The 13,095-nt window shown below is 34.9% G+C and overlaps 1 protein-coding gene across 3 annotated transcripts in view; it reads left to right on the plus strand.

The window, feature by feature from the left end:
• The window catches only part of LOC117337124, a 48,562-nt gene extending 35,467 nt beyond the window's left edge, over window positions 1-13,095 (plus strand). For all 3 annotated transcript variants that reach the window (XM_033897920.1, XM_033897921.1, XM_033897919.1), the window contains 14 exons: window positions 1,191-1,373; window positions 1,784-1,853; window positions 2,703-2,784; window positions 3,054-3,181; window positions 3,359-3,438; window positions 4,484-4,600; window positions 4,894-4,942; window positions 5,360-5,489; window positions 5,969-6,097; window positions 6,814-6,882; window positions 7,270-7,348; window positions 7,653-7,747; window positions 8,080-8,208; window positions 8,410-13,095. In XM_033897920.1, coding sequence (XP_033753811.1) covers window positions 1,191-1,373; window positions 1,784-1,853; window positions 2,703-2,784; window positions 3,054-3,181; window positions 3,359-3,438; window positions 4,484-4,600; window positions 4,894-4,942; window positions 5,360-5,489; window positions 5,969-6,097; window positions 6,814-6,882; window positions 7,270-7,348; window positions 7,653-7,747; window positions 8,080-8,208; window positions 8,410-11,019 — 3,950 coding nt within the window. In that variant the 3' untranslated portion in view covers window positions 11,020-13,095. The remainder of the gene's footprint in view (window positions 1-1,190; window positions 1,374-1,783; window positions 1,854-2,702; window positions 2,785-3,053; window positions 3,182-3,358; window positions 3,439-4,483; window positions 4,601-4,893; window positions 4,943-5,359; window positions 5,490-5,968; window positions 6,098-6,813; window positions 6,883-7,269; window positions 7,349-7,652; window positions 7,748-8,079; window positions 8,209-8,409) is intronic.

Below are 13,095 nucleotides of genomic sequence, written 5' to 3' on the forward strand. Positions count from 1 at the left end.
CGATATTTTATGTCCTGCCATTATAATGGAGCACCACGCTGTGCCCACTCTGTCGTGTTGCCCGGTCAATACCCAATAATGAGTCCGTTATATGCACTGATGGATTCTGCTAACTACTTTCCGCTTACATTCCAAATCGTTATGTCTACAATACATCAATAGCATTAATGTGACCAAGACATTTCCAACAATACCACCAGCAAAACAATCCTCCAAAATCAATTTAACCAGTTGTCCGAAAAAATATGATTGTTTAGGAACTTAAAAACTGACACGAAAGCGTTGTTATCAAATTCCATTTGGTCGATTTTAATATCCTGTTGTACGGAACACTTTAGTCACAAAGCATTGATATATTCTACTTATTTTTGAAACAACTTTGGCAGTTAATGTACTACCTGAAGGAAAGAAAATTTGCTTACTATTCGAATTATTTTATCTTTTGATGGACAAATTCTTTACAATGTAATAGTATATGATGAGGTTTTAAATATTACAAATTCCTTTGTGCCTTTATCTATTTGAAGTTACAATCTGCTGAATTAAGTACTGCGTATATAGACATACAAAGCTGGGCCCTGTGGGACCTGGTAGTTGACACAAGTTCTAAACACCTCCTATACGATTAGAAAGTTATGTCAACTTGCATAATTTTAATGATTTTCTATACAGTATTTCTAATCTTACTTAAAACATAACTTGTTTAATGTACGGTATGCTCTGTACTTAGATATTACAGAAGCATAAGCCTATTAAATTATATAAAATTGGAATTTAACCTATGCCAGTAGAACCAAAATGTACTGATTTCGTGCATTGTAAAGCTGCTGGGAATTTAGATGTGAGGTCGTGGTGGGTGCCTGCCCTTATCTCCAGTGTATTGTTCTCTGACCTTAGCGGGCGAGCACATGTCAACATTGAAGCATACAATGATTGTAACAGAATTTTCCCCGAAGATTAAAAATACCTTAAAAATCTCAACTTTAAATATTTTTAGCAGACCCGAAATGGTTTAAAACCTTAGTCAGATATTTGTACACGGTCTATATCTGGCCCTGTCATAATGTATAGGGAATCAGCTAAGGTTGTTGATTTCGTTTTATTAAGGGGGAGTGTATTAGTCCTATTGTGTAGTTTGGTGAGTAATAGTGATCTGTAGTGATATTCAAAATTTACATATTTATATGTAGGTGCTAGATTGGAGCAAGAGAGAAAACAGGCAACGGCAGCTCTGGGGGGTGAACCAGAATTACCTCCTCCCCTACCTCCACGGCCGGGGCGCACCAACAAAGTCTACCCCAACAAACCCATTATTCATCCGAAAGTGAAGATGAAACAACTGGATTGGTCGCGAATTATCATCAAAGAAACAGGTAATTATATATTCATAACAACCCATAAATCTTAGTTAACATATGTTGATGTCACTTGATATTTATACCACAGCCAACAGTAAGTTTGATTTAATAATTTTGAACAAACTCTCAACTGATTTGTTTTAATTTAAAAGCAGTTATTGTCGTCTCATAGAAAATGTAACTTTTCAGAGATCTGGATTGAAGTCTTGTAAGGATTTTTTTTTTTTTTTTTTTTTTAAAGACAATATTCAAAACCAGGCCAAATATGGTCTTGTAAATAATAATAAACGAACACTTTCAATACAATACCTTTGAGGAAATCTGGAGTATTTGTTTTAGCGTTTGCATCTCCTAAACCTCATATAAGTTATAGTTACTTGTCATATTATCGGTGTCTTAATCCGGTATGTTCGCCTCTTCTACAGGTGAAGGGACGCCTTCTACAATTTGGCACACGATGGTGGAACCGAAACTTGAGGCTGAAGAAGCAGAAAGGTAAATATCTTGAACACATTGCTATTAACATTTTTATGAATGTATTTGGTTATACAACAGTTATTGAGATCCAGAAGGCATAAAGGGAGTTGATTTCATAAAAAAGCCAGACATGATTGAATATGTCATTTATTAGTTTCCCTTTCTTGCTTGATTCGGTTCACAGACTATCTAAAATTACCTACACATGAAATGTAGTAAAACATTTAATTATTTCAACCAATGAAAATATCATCCCAATTAATCGCAGACAAATGCACTGTACAAAAGATAGGCAAGTTAATAGCACCGTCAAATACGAATTTGATGTTCAATACAGTGTATATAAAATATAGAATTGTGTCAAATAACTGATTCCTCCGCTAGCATTTGTAAGTGATACTAATGACTAAACATTGTTAAGACAGAAGAAAAACCAGGACAATCAAAATTAATCTAAACAGAGTGAGACATATTATTATCTAAGTAGGAATTACATACAGATATAATGGTATGAATTGTATAATGAAAGGTAGTAAATATATCGCTATCGAATGAAATTTTGCAACTATATGCATTGTTAACCAGTAAAATTTCATAAAGATGACGGCCATATACATCTTGAAATTGGTTGTGGTTGTTATTCATTGTTAACCAGTAAAAGTTCATAAAGATGACGTATCTTGAAATTAGTTGTTGTTATGCATTGTTTACCGGTAGAATGTCTTAATGTAGTGGGTCATGTATCTTGAAATTGGTTGTTATTATGCAATGTTAAACAGTAAATAAATAATAATGTTGAAGGTCATATATCTTGATATTGATTTGTCATCAAAACATTTTTTCTTTAAATCAATGCACTGTTAACAGGTTATTCCAGAACGCAGAGAGTGCAGAGGTTAAATCTTTATATGACGACATCGCTAGAGTAAGAGGCAAGACGAAACAACAGGTGAGCTATAGAGATGTATATTTTACAAAGTGGATAATATCTTTACAAAAATGAGCTGATTGTAAATTGGAAAATAGATTATAACGGAAAATCATTTTTTGAGGACAAATTGAAATCCCCGAGACAAGAAGTCAACGCAAAGAAATTCTGTATATAATCTCTTTCACAATTTCGGTGAAATTATTTTTGCATGAAACATCTGATATATAAAAGTGCTAACCAATTAAACATATGTCAGTCTAAAACTTTAATCTCTTTCGTTTAAATAGCTGGTGACATTACTGGATGTTGAAAAATCTCGGCGAGCTGTCTACACTATGAAATCTCTACCATGTTCTATGAATGATGTCATCAGCGTTGTAACGTCATTGGAAACGAAACAAATAAATTCAGACAGGTACTTACTAAATTTGTTTCTTTTCCAGATGAAGAGCTATATGAAAAGGATTTGATTAATTAATATAAAAGTAAAAATTAATATTGTAAAATAAAGAAAAAAATAATCTATTATTATACTAGGATGTTGATCGTCAGTAATCATCAATTTATCCCATTTATTAATATCTCTTTTCAGATTTGCAGAACTCCTCGAACTCATCGGCGGAGGAAATGAAATAGAGAAGGTGCAGTTCCATGTTCGACGGAAAACGTCAGGTAGCTAGAAACATTTTAATTTAAATAGCAATACATGTCTTATCCTTTAGACACTTTGCCGCTTTCAACACTATTTTTTTTCCATTATACATCTAACTTTCATGTTATAGGAGAAATCGAATCGAGCGTTACCCAATGAGTAAACTAGCTACCAAAAGTAAGACCTCGCGCGCTTCCATTGGAGCCGATTATGTTATTACTTTATGTTAACAGAACTTGTTTCGCAGATGTGAAGGAATGAAATTTATATTTGTTACCAGAGAATGTAAGAACAAGAACACATAGAAAATAAATAAATAATAAAAAAAAAAAACAGGAAAGAAATATCTCCTTTACCTGGTAAAATGACTAATCTACAACCATTGTGATACACAATGTACTGTTGTTATAACTTGTTAATTAAATGTCATATATAGAAACGACGAATAAAGAATTCTAAAGTTAACATTCATTGTAACGGAAGTATTCCTGTAGAATAGAAAAAGTTTGCTAAACGTAAGGTGATATATAGATATAACATTTCAGATTTCCTTTACAATAAAGCAGGCATATTTAGAATTTTAATGAAAAGTGCAAAACTTCCTGTTTTATATATAGATATAATCAAACCCACTGATAGAATGAACAGTGAGAAAGTCACAGGGACTTGGCACGAATTTCCAACAAACACACATACATGTCATATATGAACAGGATATATGAAATTCGTAACAAGTCCCTGTGGAGAAGCTTTACTGTTTCTGTTTGTAATAAAGTATTATCTTAATTAAATCTTATGTGAAATCACTCCCTTTAATAAGCTGATAACTTACGCAACAGTGATTAATAGATGGTTTTTATCAAAGGATTCTATTTTCCCTGTTTCCCTAGAAAAAATCGATAAAAAAGAAATATTGAACGTAAACACTATAAACGAAATTATAGTCCGTTTCTCAACTTACCGAAAAATAATCCTTTTGTCTCAAACTTGTGGGAAAACCACGAACATTTTAAGCATAAAAATACAACTTTAACAGTATAGTAATGGTACTTGCGTGTGTTGTAGCATCTCTTGACTATCCTGAGTACATGCTGTATGAGATGTCCAAAGTAAGTCACTGTAAAGAGCGTATGGACTTCCTCAGGTTTAGATACAGAGTACAGTGGCACCTTTTTGAAACAGGTAAGTTATATTATAACAAAGATGATTCACGTAGGAAATACCTTTATGCGATGAGATAAAGTAGAAAACATAATCCTTATTGGACGTATGGAGTTAGTTATAACATATCATATGTTGTTTGTGAATTTAAAATGGTCATATTGTCAGATTTTTACTTTCATATTTTAGACAAGAATTGCATTGTTTTCAAAATGCCCTGTTTACACTTAATATGGATGTCTTCTTTCCAAATGTTTCTAAACGTTATACTAATGAAAGTTTGATTATAATGTTATATATTTGTTCAATTTCAGAACAACAACTAAAAGAACTCCATACAGCATGCGAGGAAGTTTCTAATAGGTATTTATCAGCAGAAATATTTTATTGACAACAAGACGCGTGAAATAGTGCAATATAAACGACGCCATGATTTAGTACCAAGCAAGGAGTGTAGAGTTGTTCCCCTTGGTAGTTAATCATCTCGTGAGCATCATAAGTCAACTTGTGTTGTTTGTCGCATAGGGATCGTAATTCAAATTGTTTAAGGATAAAATTATTGTTATCTCGTATAAAACTTTCGAAATGAATAATTAGAATGGGATATTTTTACATCACTATAATTAGATTCGGTACAACATTGCGTGTACAATTTAAATAATGTCCGCTCCTGTGTTTGCTTCCCTCTATTGGCGTTATTGGCTGCCGTCCTCAATTGACCCGGCTGTTACGAGGAGATCCTTACCAACAAAATTTAAAATGCGTTTTGATTTGTTTCAGCGCTGCTCTCAAAAATCTGCTTCAATCTCTGCTTGCTGTTGGCAACTATCTAAACGGCGGATCAGAAAACGGTCAAGCAGATGGTTTTGGTTTAGAAATCATGAACCGACTTAAGGAGGTTCAGGACAGGGTAAGGCCTATTCATGGATAAAGTTTTGATTAATGTAGATCTGATTATTTTCCCATTGTTTCATCTTTCTTAATAACAAAAGGCATGAAATTCATTGAGAAGTTCCTTACGTAAGGTTTTCTAAATATCATTTTCAACTTTAGTGTCAGAGGAATTTTCATCAAAAATGATTTTCAACATGACATAATGATTTGCCTGGAGACGGAAAACAATAGGAAGACTGTGTCCAATTAACTTTGATGTTTTCGTGATGATTTAGTTTATAAAAAAATATTTATCGCAGTCATTCCGTCAGTAAAGGTGAACTACGTCACTTATGGCGGGATGCCAAATATTATTGATAAAAACATTTCTCTTGCGGCACGTTGGAATTAGCAATTGTCTCTTTTGCTAGGAAATAAAGTTGCATGTGGGGTAAAAATGTAATAACAACATAGATATAAATACGGCTCATATTAAACTCCTTTTTCCTTGTACAGGATGCCAAGAGTAACTTGTTGGAGTTCGTACTGAAGTTGTACTGCCAATGTTACGAAGTGGAAATCGAGCTGGGTTGTCCGACCAAGTTTCGTCTTCCAGAACCTTCAAACATGCGACATGCAGCACAGGTATACACTTTTACCTTAATTTTCTTCTGATATTTATTTTGAAAAGTCAGCACAAGTTTACACTTTGACCTTATATGATAGTTCTTTTGAAAGGTAAATGTATCGAATTAGAGACCTATATTAACATTATTATCCCAGCGTACTCTATGCTGTGTCTTCGACGAATAAGAGTTATACCATATTTGAAAATTACGAATTGTTTGCTTCTGTTTTTCCAAAAACCACAAAATATCTCCACTACAGGATTAAATCACGGGAAATTCAGATTATAAGTCAGAAATCGTATCCATGACACTATTGGCCATGCTACTTGTTATGTTAGATCATTTCAGCAGTAATTTTTTTAAAAACATAAGTATTGCTTAAATAAAAGAGCCAGCGACCACAGTAATTGTCTTTGTTTTGATGTCAAGATGATACATCAATCAAACAGCTACTGAAAACATACAGTATAACAGTTGTGAGACACCCTTCCTTAATAATTTCGAGAACTAGCATGACTACGGTTCGATAGATCTGTCAAAACTTTATTTCCTTTTAAGCTATTTTATAGGGCCCTACCGTCCGTCTGGCTGTCTCTTTTTCCATTTGTACATAAATAATTGCGCTAAGGGGAGGAAACTGTATTAGATGGCGATAATGATAAGAAATTATGTATATCTATGATTGGAAATTAAGATACCAATATCTTTATGAGATACATTAATACATTTCAGGTTTCGTTTGAAAATATCAACGAAGCTTTATCTAATATGAAAGCTGAAGTAAGGAGCACGAGAGAAAAGGTAACATTTACTTTTGGATATTTATTATTGACTTTATAACAAACTTTAAACGACGTACATGTAACTATGATGTTTTAAACAAATGTACTTTATTTGTTATTCTCAGTGTATAGAAACTATGATTTTATGATTTACTCACGTGACACCTATATTTTGCAGCATAAAGACCATGCTGTTTTCCTGTTTAGTATATACTATAATAAACGCTATGTGATTTTGTTTAAGCTTATGCTCATTATTAAATATAGTTAAAATTTAATTTATTTTCAATGACAGGCAGATATAATGAATTAAAAATGAATTTTCAAAACCGGCGGAATTAATGTATTTTTCTATTTAGTTTTTACCTATCAAGTCGTATTAATAACTTTCTTTTGTTATTTTCAGTTCCTAGTCATGTCTACAAAAGATGTCATGGACCCCAGGGACAACCTATGGGCAACTACCGAAAATTTCATGACCTGTGGTCAGTAACATGTCGTTAAACCTTCACTGTCGACAAAAATTATCTAATGAAGAAACTTAAACTAATAATGGGTTAAGACATTTCCGAATCTCTTTATAAGAAATATTTTAACGAGAAGTGATAGAATATGACAAAACTGAATTTGAAAGTAATCAGCACATATCAATAATTTACTTTAACAGATTACATACCGTTTCACATGTACATGTGTGTGAAATACCTGATTCGCAGTTTTTTTTTTAATCTAGAACATTATGATATACATTTTAAGTAAGTGATTAACGTACAAACTTACTATTTTTAGCCTTGGAGATCATCCTGGACGAGGAGCGTCTTCTACAAGACACGCGTTCCTACTTCCGGCGAACAACTGCCTACTTCTTAATGGACCCGGATACGGTGAGGAATCTCTCGCTAAATTCAGAATATAATTTAAAATAATTTTCCTTGGAATAAAATCAGAGAAAGATTCAAGAGATGCTAAATTATATTAAGCTGCATCGTACAAATGTTTTGTCTTAGTAGTGTTGTTACATAGGAGGTAACAGCTTTCACTCATATGGGCGGGAAGAAATGTCCAAATATGTATAGGCGACGATATAGCCTAAATGCTTTCAATGTTGAATTATAAAAGTTTCACTTTTCCATTTTTATGTTATAAACCTTTGTGAACACAATATAGATAAATGTTCTGACTTTCTGGAGTTCATGCATATGATATTCAATTGCAGATTACACCTCAGGAATTCTTTCAATTGTGGGCAACCTTTCTACACGACTGCAAGTACTATTGGAAACTGGCTCATCGTAAACTAGGCAAAGAACGCTTCGAGATAGACTTCAAACACAGAGCTCAACTGGTAGGTTATTACAGCTAACCACAGTTCTACATTTAGTATCAACAACTTACGTATTATTTAAGTTATCTCATTAGTCATCGTTCTGTTGCCATTTGACAGAAAAACTGAAATTCATGATATCTTTTGCGGGCGATAAAAACGTATCCTCATTATATGGATCTATCATCATTAATATCATTTCTTTTTGTTTCCTTTTTCAAGGCGGCGATGTTTGGTCACAAGTTCATGGATACATTCCAAAATCCCCCTGCCACACGTCGAACAGCAAATCTACAAAAAGAAGGACAAAATGTAAAGGATGTAGTAGCTCCCAGCCAGAGCGCACAGGTCAACGGGTATTCCGACCACACCGACAAAGATGCCACCCCAAAGGATGTGTCCACAACCTACAAATCTCATTTAAACGCTCTTCAGGAATCTCATTCACCAAAACAACTGACATGTGAACCTCCTTCATCTGGTCTTCACAAGCCCCTTCCCAAAGCTGCTTCAACTACCTCGGTGCCCTCGGAAAATGGAATCCCGGGAGCACACAACTACGAAAATCACGAGGACATGGAAAGAATGATCGCAGAGTCTCGGTCAGGCACGTCACAATCAGATACATTGGAGTGGGCTGGGAAAAAGAACGATAAACCCCAGTTTAATTTTGTATCGTGGCTCAAACGAGAGCCTGGTAAACAAAACAATACTGCTGAAGGTAAAAGTAATGCCGACATGTCACATCAGGCCACGGAGCGACAGCCAGTATCTACACAAAACTCTACCTCCTTTTCTAAATTCAAAAACTCTGTGGTGCAGAAATTTACGCACTCGCCCTCAGGCAAACGGACGGCAGAAGTTGCGGGGTTACAGGAAAACCGAGACACACCACATGGATCACCGATGACTTCACTTCCATCTTACATGCCACTTCGAGTTGTAGTTTCTGAGAATGAGATTAGTCCGTATGTAACGAGTATGGGGAGAGACAGTAGGCAGGCAACGGCCCGATATCATGAATCTCAAAAATACGCAACACAACCGGGGGGTAGTATCTCGCGTGATTACCGGACAAATCCTGCTGAACGTAGGAATGTGCATGATACTCGTATCATGACGACGGGAGGAGGCAAAGGACGCACAGGCTCGAACGTATCAACTGAATACGCTGGATTGTACCACACGCCACCGTTTCATGCACCCATCGACAAAGATGGTTACTCATCTCCAAACATAATCGCTAACAATTTCGAAAAAAGTGATATAAACAACAATACAACTCCCAAGAATGCTAACCGTGAACCCACGACAAACGGTGTGGTGAGGACACGCGCGCCTCTTCTCTTGGGCAGCAATATCAGCATATCCGACGCATACCCACCTCACGACAGAGAAGGACTTCCAACAAGGCACCCCGTATTTGAACAAAGTGTCAGCCGACGGTCTGATAAGCCTACACATGCATTCCAACATACACCAACTAGTGTTCCGTCGTATAGTGCAAAACGTGTTCACAATTATGAAAACCAAGGTCGACTTGAAACCGGACCAGGCGTAAAACACAGAGCAGACCCGGTTGCATTCCCCCCTACGACGGTCACACCATCGTCACAACCGCCTGTGTCGTCACATATGAACACTTTTCCTTTAACTAGCAGATCCAGTGTCACTCCTACCAGTTCACAAAACTTTCCAAGTAGTACACAAAGTACTCCAGCCAAAAATCTTGCTTACCATCGAGTACATGAAACACCGAGCGTGCAGGAAAACACTCCAGGTTCTAGTTCAAGACAACCACCAGCTAAACCTTCGCGGAATTTACATCTGAACTTTGGTCAAGATAGCCGAAGGGATGAGAAAAAATTGGCAGCTTCTCTTGATAGACTCGATAGGAATGGACACTCTGTGCCTTCTATATCTACCCTTATTAATCGCTTTGAGAAAAAGCAAAATTTACTTGAAGCCGTAAATAATGAGGAGAAATTGTTGGCCAATGACGTAGCAAAGACGCTTACAATGACTTCAACGCCAGTGATCTACAAGAACCCACCTGGGTTGGACGCGGATGAAAACGAACCCCCGCCGGTTCCACCAAGATCTGACCACAGTTTCCAAGACAATTATCCCTCTGATAGTCTAGATAGTCGGTCTTCTCGTGGACATGGTCGTAAGATTGTTAATATGCCAGAAAGTCAGAGTAAGACCAATTTTGATTTAAGTGTTGCACAGAAATATTCTTTCGGAGACGCAAATCCTACCACACCACTTAACAATGTCGGTAAATCAAACCATGTGAGGCAGGAAACGGGGTTAAGTGACCAGGACGACGGATACCGGGAACGATTAAGGAAAGCTGCGGCCAGTAGCACAGTGTTAGAGAGACACAACAAACACCTAACTCCTCAGTATCATAAACAAAACAATCCAGTGCAGTTTAGCACACCTCAGTACAATCGCCAGAACAGTCAATCTACAGTGATGTCGGTGAATTCATCCCAGGCATACAGCCGCCAAAGTAGTGTAACTCAATCACAAACTTCATCACAGCCTGATAGAGTGATATCACAAAACTCTAGAGGCAATGGCGCACAAGCACAACCCTCGAGAACAAATGGAAATGTTCTCACAGTTACTAACAAACTAGGATTAAATCACAGCCAGTATCAAAATAATCATGAACCAACCACGCCGTCACAAATCCAACAGTTTCCTAAAGACAATACTCTTCAGCAACGCTTAGACTCAGATGGGAGAGTTCCGGCTAGTGCCATGGCCGTTGTTTCTCCTACATTAGTTCATCATGGAAGTGTGACATTCATGGAGATATGAATACATAATTAAATTCTACTGACATTTTAATTTGATACATATAGAACATGAACTAAACTTGGTATTATATAACAAACATTTGGTTATCTTTTAATATATCATGTTTTGATGTCTTCATGCCGATTTTCAATGTCTAGTATCGAAAAAAGATGACCTTTTTAAAACATAAATCTATAGATTGGAACAATGCTTTAATTGGTTCAAGTCCCAGTTTGTTGACATTATTTTATAGCATTAACTACATATATGTTCCGTTTCATGGCATACAACTACTCTATAGCCTTATTTGAAATATCATCAGGAAGGTGATAGGTTAACTAGTTATTTTTGTGCTTCCCGAAAAACTTATACTGAAATATTGTCAATAAAACAACATCGTTAAACTGTCAAAAAATATCCCACCTGTACATTAAATTAACTGATAGAACTAACATAAACTTATGACCCGAATTTTTGCGCGGATGCAGTTTATACACTGTTTGTAAGCTCTATAAACTAAAAGTTCAGTTATAGTATTATTGTTTTTCATTACGTATTCATATACCTTTGTAAACAAACAGAGCCTACATTTTACGTTAGGCTTGATGAAGGATAGCTAAACAACAACATAATTGATTTTATCTAAATCACCAAATATTCTCTAATTCCTGATTCAGGGTAAGGATTTTCAACATTTACACAATTAACTGTGAAAACATTTTCACGAATCCCCGAGTAATCTATTTAGAATTAACGCGAAAGTTAATATCGCAGAAATAACTGATTTGCATCACAGTACCCACAACATTCAGTCACGAATTCAAAAAATACTTTTCTGAAAGCAGTACATTGACTGATCAGTAAATGGTGGTCATATATTTTAATATAATTATTAACTTATTAACACATTGTTTGTCTTGTTTCATTTTTCGCCATTTCGATATGACAAGGCAGTAGTGTAGTGTGTTTTGGTAATCAATCTAGTCAATATATAAAATATTTAACTACCGTTGTGTAAGGTTGACTTCTAACGTGTGTAAACATGATGTAATGATGATATTATGGAAACGAGATATTGTTTTATACAGCAATGCCATGTGTTAATCTGTATCATTACTGTCAAATTGGAGGGTTACTCAAATGCATATTAACAAGTATATCCATTTAAATGATATTATAATTTATTCAAACGAAAATGGATCTCACGTAATAGTTTAACAAGTTAACGAAACGAGAAAGCCATGCAAAAGTTAATTAAACAATAAGGAACTGATAATTTGACACTATTGATAAAAACACGAAAATGAAATTGTCCACTAAATTCCTATAGAGGTTTATAATTCGTTAAGTTGAAAAATCAAGTGTAATATATGCATGCCACTTGAAACAAAATTAGTATGTTTTGATATACTTAACAAGTCATATTTTTGCAGAAAATTTTGTTATGAACACTTGTTTGCATAAAACGGCCTATATTGTTTTCAATTCGACTGAAACGCAATGGTTAGTACAGCGAATGATTATATAATTTTAAAACTTTTAATGAATTAATGTCATTTACACCAATATGATACTTATAAATATACAGCGTTATATCAAGACCAAGTGCTATTTAAAATGTCGCGAAATGGATATTATAGATTTAAAAAGATATTGTTTAGAAAACGTATCTTTAAGATCGTCCTATAACCATTTATCTGTTGGTCTGTGTAGCGGGTATTGCGAAACTAGAAAACAGATGTTATTCAAATGCTAATTGTGACCAAACAAAAGGTTTCATTGATGTTGAATCACCAAGTTGCCAGAAAGTACATCAATAGAAAAAAAAATACGAATGATTTATCCCGCTTCTTTTCTTTTGGTAAACGTCTTACCGAGATAAATTTAGCGCAAGTTAATATATATAATTTTGAAAGATTATTCGTTATGCTCACTTAAATCTTTAAGTGTGCATTAATTTTTGTTTTTTATATTATCATTTATTTTAACTTTTGTCCAAAGGACATGATACTTGAGAAAAATGATGAAAGCAGCATTTTCATTTTTTCATATTTTTATACTTTATTAATGAACAACATTAATAAAAGTGATTCTTAA

Source organism: Pecten maximus, chromosome 11 (genome assembly GCF_902652985.1).
Source record: "Pecten maximus chromosome 11, xPecMax1.1, whole genome shotgun sequence".
In the NCBI taxonomy this organism is placed as follows: Eukaryota; Metazoa; Mollusca; class Bivalvia; order Pectinida; family Pectinidae; genus Pecten; species Pecten maximus.